At 40.0% G+C, this 8011-nt stretch overlaps 1 protein-coding gene across 1 annotated transcript in view; it reads right to left on the minus strand.

The window, feature by feature from the left end:
• The window catches only part of LOC104163724 (integrin alpha-9-like), a gene marked incomplete at its 5' end in the record, with an annotated part of 103722 nt that overhangs the window by 24092 nt on the left and 71619 nt on the right, over positions 1-8011 (minus strand). Inside the window, 2 exons of the mRNA XM_009702826.1 lie at positions 1487-1606; positions 2153-2278. Coding sequence (XP_009701128.1) covers positions 1487-1606; positions 2153-2278 — 246 coding nt within the window. The remainder of the gene's footprint in view (positions 1-1486; positions 1607-2152; positions 2279-8011) is intronic.

Below are 8011 nucleotides of genomic sequence, written 5' to 3' on the forward strand. Positions count from 1 at the left end.
AAAACAAAATCAGGCATGTTGGATCTTAAACACATCATTTGTATTTGGCCTGTTAATTTTTTCCCGCGTTTACCGCAAAAGCAAAAAACGGAACGCTGCCAAACAAGACAGGCGGGCTCAATATTAACCATCAAAGAAAAGTTCTTTTTGGTTTTTCAAGTGAACAGAAAAAAGATACACGAAACCTTGGATAAACTCAAGTATATCCCAAGGTGAAAACTTCTTAGGTATTTGAATCTGTGCACTGCAAATATCTTAAATATTCAATGTACACCTCCCGTTATTAATATACACTTCCATATTTTACAAAGTGCATTTTAACAGGTCCATTCCAAGAAGCTGCCACTTCAACTCAAAGGTTAGTCATTTGTATGCTCTTCACCTTGGGGAGGGTAGGTGACAAGTAGCCAATGGCATGTATCGGTGACACCGACCCAGAGACACACGTAAGCACTGTGTATCTTATAAAGGAGTGCTGCTAACGGTCCTGTTGGAAAGGACCCAGCAGATGGGATGAATCCTGGCTATTCCCACGACTGAATTTCCCAGAAGCTCATTTTGTGTGCACTCAGTTACTTGCTTACTTATTGCAGCATTTCCATAAGCACGTAACAAGTGCCTGAAACTTCTGGCCTTGCCTATATTTTCTGTTTTCGAATAAGAACAAACAGTAGCAGACTGGTTGGTTTCAGCTGGAAAAGCTCAGGGCTACCAATTGCTTTAGGAACTGCTTTCTAATAAAGGTTCCCTCCAATGCTTTTAATCTTGCAGCTATCAAAGACAGGTTTATTTTAGCAGGCTCATGTTATCAGCTTTCTCCTCTGATGATCTTATACTCTCATAATCTTACAGCATCTTGCCACAATTACACAGTCAGCATTTTTGTAAATAAAGAAAAACAGGACAAAACACAGTAAATCACTAGAAATTTAGAAGATTTGCTGTCTCATTCAGTGGCTTCAGAGAAGACGGGAATTAACTTGCAACCATTTGTTTCTTGTCACAAATGTCAAGTTCAGCATTAATACAGTCGTGATGTATCTTCTTTGAATAATAATCATTTGAAGTAAAAAATTACAAAAACCCGCCACATCTCTGTTTACACGGAAGGAATGATAGCTAGTTGGTCACAGTTTACATGCACTTACTCTACTTTTCATTTTTCAGAATGAAAACTTTCAGAAATCAATTCAACTTTCAGAAGTCTCTAGCCTTAACACCATGCGTACAATTAGGGGCCTCATTTGTTGTTTCTCAATGTATAAATTTCTGAACTTAATTTATTTCTGTCTTAATGGGTAATGGGTAAGAACTAGGATTAACACTTCCACACACGCTGTTGATAAATAGATCTGTTTTCTTTGACACCATGATTTTTTTTTTAACACACTAGTAAAGAGAGGAAGGAATGCAAGTTTTGAGCCCATTGGCGCCCATCAGCATACTTAAATCGGTATTTAAGACAAACTACAAAGGAAGCACGTACCTTCTTCAGTATCTCAGTATTCAGCAGCGTGTAGATACTTATATCACAGGACTCTGCTTTGGCTAGTGAGCTTAAGTTGCAGCGTATAATTAAGCAGGACCTGCCTGGTCTTTCACAGTCCTACAGGAAATATGGAAAAAGGCAAAGGAGGAAAAAAATTCAGTGATAAATTGTGTGACAGCAAACACGCCAGCTAAGTCACATAGTGAACTGCTAAAATACAGCACTCCTGCATTGAAATAGCAGCAACTTTCAAGACCTGAAGATAGCTAGAGACAGGGACCTGCACGAAAGCAAGCCAGGTAAAATTCAGCCCTTTACAGAGCTGCTGAGCCCGGCGAGAGCCCGGGGCCGGGAAAAGCGGGGCCAGGGCTGGCCCCCAGCACAGGGCAGGGCATCGCTGCCCCACGGGCCTTTGACAGAACATGGGCACGTCAGGTAACTCCCTCCCCACCGCACTTCCTGAAACTTCCTATTCCCGTGTAAAAATCCGATAATCCAAACCACTAAATATCCCCCCAGCACAACATCAGTACTAGTTAGCATACAGGCATCAACCAGTTGCTCCATAACGAACTATATGCTCGAGTTCTTCATGCGAAGCCATGCGAAATCCTTTGTAAGATACACTGTACGTTCACGTTTGCCATAAGTGGACTTTCTTACCAATACTTTTCGGCCAGACTTCGTGAAAAAAGCAAATATTGTGTGGAAAATATTTTCATTTTCTTGAGGAACAATGCACGGGCTGGGGTTTCTGTGAAAAGAACAGCTTCCTTTGTCCTGACCAACCTGCAAGCACAATTATAAAATCACAATTATTATTCTGAATTAAACTAAATGACACAAGAAGGTGGGATTAGCCTGTCCAGAAAAACACACCTCCATCTGAGCTGGATGTCTGGACTCCCATTAACAGTCAAAAGAGAGAAATAAGTGCTTTGGGAGTCAAATAATGCTAAAGAAAATATCGAAAGTAAGTCAGATGAACCATGCTCTGGCAACGCTTGTCTCTCTTATCCTATCTGGACAGGATACGAACGCATCTAACCTAGCTCACATGTAGGTATCTGTGTTCTACATGTCTACATGTCTGGAGAGAGAGACAGAGGAGAAAATCTCAGCAAAAGATGTAAATCACCTCGTAGTATTTTAAGTCAATAGCGTTACCCTGTGTATTACCTTTTTTGTAACTATTATTTGGTGCTTTGGCCAACTTGGCTGTTTCACAGTTTAGATCAGAACTAATGAGATAAATGAAGTCTTTGTGTAAATGCACAAGTCTGGACACTAAATCTGTTCTTTTACCTTCAGCATAAATAGTACAAAAACAAATTATTTGTATCATTAGCTTATTGTCCAGAAAAGTAAATGCTTGAAGCAAGTGAAACGTACCAAGCTCTGATAAAATCATCTTCAGTCAAGACAACCTTGCACTAGAAAACCCTTCTCACTTTTTGCAGCTTATGAATATTCACTGGAGAAAATCTATTGGAATTCAATACAAACTATGACAACAAAGTATCAGCAAATTCCTCCTGCTGCCATACTCAAAACCTGTAAGAATGAGAGAGAGGGAGATTTTCCCACAAACCACCCAGTGACATTCTCACACATCCTGCTGTTGACCTCCTCACATCCTCTACTCTCAGAGGATGAAAACTTGTACCTTCTTCAAACCACAAATCCTTGAAAGAGGGAGAAAAAAAGTTGTTATGGATATGAAATTACTGCATGCTCAGAGTCTGATTCTGAATTAAACAGTTTATGGCTGAGGTAACCAAAGAATTGCCAAAAAAGAATCAAAACCCAAAGGCCTGACTAGATCTCAAATGCTATTTTCCACACAAATTATGTCTATTGTCTTTTGGTATGATAATATCTTTTCTGCTTCCCTGGCCCACAAGCTCTTCATAATCTACTCTTCAAAGTACATATTCATAACCTGTCTTTACATAATCTGTAGGTAGCTACCTACAGTTTACAGTCTCCTTGGGATCGACTAAAAATTAAGCCTATCATGTTCTTCATTTGTCCAGATCACCTGGAATAAGTTTTCATTATTTATTGCAGGTAAGAGACTCACAAAGCCCACTGACATTTATTTTCTTTGAGCTTTCACATGGGAATTAGATCCTGATCAACCAGAAGGTTTATGTTAAATCAAAAACTGCAAAGAGTCAAGATCTATTCAGTACTTGCTCTTTCTTCCTGAAAGTTTGAATTACCAGACTCTTGGACAGATGTCATTAGATTCATGCAAGAGGTACAGAAAGGACAGTATGAGCTTCTGCACAATCCCGGCTTTTGGTGTACTCTCCAAATAGTCCTCCTTTACATCCTGTACAAATACAGTGTAAGAACAAAGCAAAGCAGAAATATTTCACGAGACTAAAAGGAATTATCTGGCATGAAGCAACATAAATCTGGTCCTTTCTTCTCTAAATTATTATCTTTTCTTAAACTGAAGCTTGGCTACGTCTCCTCCTTTTTAAAACACTTTAGCTGACACAGAGAAAGACATCTCCAGAGGACTAAATCTGAACTTAGAAATACCCTTCCCTCTCTGCCAACTATTCAGCAATCCTACATGAGTTGGGCACTAAATTCAATGTCTGGGCCCATGTTAGGAGGGACATGTGCAAGGACCAAGCACCTCCTGACACCTGCGTTGCTCTGGAATAGACCAGCAGGTCACCTATAGCCCGTTTTAGTAGCCAAAGACAGATGCCACCTCACAGAAGGAGGCAGACACTACTACTTGGCCTGAAGAATTTGGGAAAATTCAACCAGGCAGAAATTAGGTCATATTCATCTGTGATCAATCAGCGTACGCTGACAGCCCGTAGGCAGGAAAGGATGCAAGGTTGCTCAGCAGCATTCAGTTTCTTTTAGCACTCTTAGAAACAGCAGAGCCACAGAACTAGGAAAAAAGTAACAAAAAAAACTTTGAAAAGGGTGGATCACGCTGAGGTAGAAGGAACTCCAGCCCTTCCAAAGGACTGGGTACAGCTGGGGGGGTTTTTTGCTTGGTTTTTTGGGTTTTTTTTGGTTTTTGTTGTTTGGTTGGTTTGTTTTGTCAGGGTCACTGTCAGACACTTACATTTCACACCACCTCTTATTTTCCTCAATTTTTACATGCATAAAAGAAGGCTCAGCCAAACAGTCAGAGAAAACTTTTAGTTTAGTTTAGCAGTCAGAGCTAACTTTCCATTAGACTTTGTTTTTAATGAAAAATTCAGCTCTGGGAAATCAACTTGCTAAATAAAATCTTAGCACAAAGCTCCTGCCTGCATTATGCTGAGACTGAACTGCATCTCTGAAACACAAATCAGGATTTGGCCTCGTGTGTGAGCCTCTCTTTGTTCAAACACGGTGCTACCCCAGCCACCTCTTTTCCTCCTTGTGACCAACCTCATAATCTGGTACATCGAGAAGAAAAGTTTCTGGCAGAGTTTAAGGGCTTTGCATGAACAAATGCTTACAATCTATAGATGCAAGAACTGTGCAAGCCTTTGAACCGGAGTAGGTAGCCAGGCTGTTTGACGAAGTCTTGGAGTTTCAGGGTACATGACATACTAGAGTTTTTTGGGAATTTCCATGTGGTCCCAGTAACCCATAAAAAGAAAAGGACTACCCTCAAAGTGATCTTCCCAGGACCTGGGATCTAACATCTCACAGAAATAGAAGAAAGGGTTTTTTGAAGCATTGCAGAAGATGTTGAAAGAGATGCACGTTGCCCTTGTACTCAGTACAAGAACTATACAGAAGTCACAGAGGAGAAAAAAAAAAATCAACATCCAACTCCTAACACAAACAAACAACAACAAACTGGGGCAGGGGGAACAGGGACAGAAGGGAGGCTCTCTTAAATCCTACATTAAGACTGCAGCTTGGGAAATAAAACCCCTGTCCCAAGTGAGGTACTGAGCAAGAGCAGCCCTGCAGCCTCCCAGGGAGGGACTTCCAAGGAGCTGTGTTGGAGCTGTCTCTGCTGAAGGTTGTTTCATTTTGTTTTCCAGAAGGTACTTACCTGTTTTAAGCCCTGCATAAAATCATTTGTGGTCTGGTGCATTGGCAGTACAGTTACATCTCCTGTACTGGAAGCGTACCTAAAATCTGTGCCCAGACAGATGTAGACAAAATCTACGTTAGCACATAATGTAGGTCAAACAAAAAGGTGAACCAGGCTAACTGCACGGCACCCTCAGCACCTGATGTCCATGTTACATACCTTCCCAACCTGCTCTGAGTCTGGTCCTGTGTCCTCAATGTGCTGCAGCCAAAGTGCACTCTTCAAGTGCTCCTTTGTGTTTCTTTCACCCCAAAAGGAATCCGGTTTGTGCACCCTGCGACGTGAACCACAGCTCCCTGCGCAGGGAGGGCTGGGGATTTTGCTCTAAGAGCTCACTTCTGGACTAAACTAAGACGCTAGTAAAGAACCAAAGTAACGCACGTTTTGGTCTTCAGCCCAGCAGAACTTCTGCAAAGGGTGGTAACTCCGAAGATGCACAAAATACACATTGTGCATTCTTCCTAAGAACAAGTTTTCAATTTTTTTCACCCAGGAGTGTGGCTATTACACTAACTCCTACAAGCAGCACTTCTGGAATTGATATTGTTTCTTAGGTACTAGAATGGGTAAATTTCTACATAAGCAAACCCTTCTGAAACAAAAAAGCTATCATTAGTCTTGACCATACAAAATTCCTCCATAACTAGAAGTGAGAGAGATATATATATATTTAATCTGACCTAGCAGATTTCATTGAACAGCTCTACCTTGCAGAAAAAAATGTTATAAAAACAATTTCAAAGGTCTTAAATTATTTTCTTTATTTTCTTCTCTATATACAATAGTCTGTGCGCTCACATATAGTCTAGACTATCACATATATAATGATTTTTTTCAGGGTAACAGCATAAAGTTTTTTTAATACAGAACTAATATTACCAAGTACTGATCCTAGCCTCCAACTCCTGGAAAAACCTTTCCAATAAAAAAAAACCCAAAACCACTCATATTTTTGCAAAGAAATCACATTTTCAGATTTTCAACTCTAAACTGAAAAATTCATAAGGAGGTGATTTTCTGACAAAAACCCAAAGATTTTAAAATCTTTTCCATGAAGAATTTACAACTTGATATATTTATTATTATTTGTCATTGTTCTAATTAGAATGAAGCATGTTTTGATCATCTTGAATAATGTCTTCAACTTTCACATGAGGCAAACTGGTATCAAGAACAAAAGTAAAATTTTCCCACACAAGTTTCTACTGACAATGGTTTCTTCTTACCAGGCTGTTCACATGTAGGGATGTTCCCATTCTCTAGGAACATCCTGTCATAGACTACAAAACACCTAACATCAACGTATCATGTGTATTTTTTTCTCTAGTTTTTATCTCAAGTTCAAAGGTACTTCTGTCAAACTGCTCAGCCTCAAGGTAAAGGAAGGTAAAAAAAAAAGTAAATAAATCACTCGGATATTTCCACTGTGGAATATCAGAGTGATTAAAGCCAGCACAGCCTGCACTTGGATCTCACTTGCATTCTTGAACATCCTCGGATGCCAGAACAGCCATCGACAATTTTCAATAGTGAGACATTATTGTTGGCTGCCTCACTTAGACACCTAACAGGTCTGATTCCAGAAGGTGAACATGTGACACTTAAAAATCACCATCTTTTAGAGAGTTTTAGCTGGGCATCCAAAATCTAAGGGACTGAAAATCACTACTCACTCATGAACATATATATGTGTATCCTCCTATTGTATTCAACACATTTGCATATACATGCAACATGCATCAACATGAAGAGATGTAAGCCAGAACATTTGTACTACACAGACTGTAAATGGCACCTTGCCTAACCGCCCTCTAAAGGTCACCGTAACTCTGCAAAGGCCAATAATATTACTAATCTATCATCATGCAGAAAAGCAGAACAACCCTTATGCTACCTACCCTACCCATAAATGGCCACACGTTCAGAGACGAGTTAGCCTCCTGCTTTGTTAATCTACTGGAAGTTGCTGTCCCCTTAAAGAGTCCACAAATATGCTTGACAGACAACGTTTCAATAGGACAGCCTATACAATGGGTTACTCTGACAACTTTTTGCTGTCAGCACAAACCACTAAGCTTCTCAAAGACAAGACGTAACCATTGGAGAAAGCATGTGTATTACTTCATGCTTTAAAAACGCTCTATCTGCAACAAAGAAGAAATCCTCACAGGATGACTTTAGTGAACTCTGAATATTTGAAAAGTCTCACGGAGCAGGGGCAAACCCATAAAGTACCAATGATTTTTAATCATATCAGATTATACCACCGTTAAAAAGTGGCAGGAGGACATTTCAGAGTGAATCAGTTCCATGTAAAACATATCATGTACGCTCTACACACATCACATCCTAAAAAACTGCAGGATATTTAATAGGGCTGTATGGGAATAGCATGTTGGATTTATTACGTACACAAGGATCATCCTTCTCTGACTTTCCTTGCACGTGTA

The sequence above is a fragment of the Cariama cristata genome, unplaced genomic scaffold (assembly GCF_000690535.1).
Source record: "Cariama cristata isolate BGI_N322 unplaced genomic scaffold, ASM69053v1 scaffold3066, whole genome shotgun sequence".
In the NCBI taxonomy this organism is placed as follows: Eukaryota; Metazoa; Chordata; class Aves; order Cariamiformes; family Cariamidae; genus Cariama; species Cariama cristata.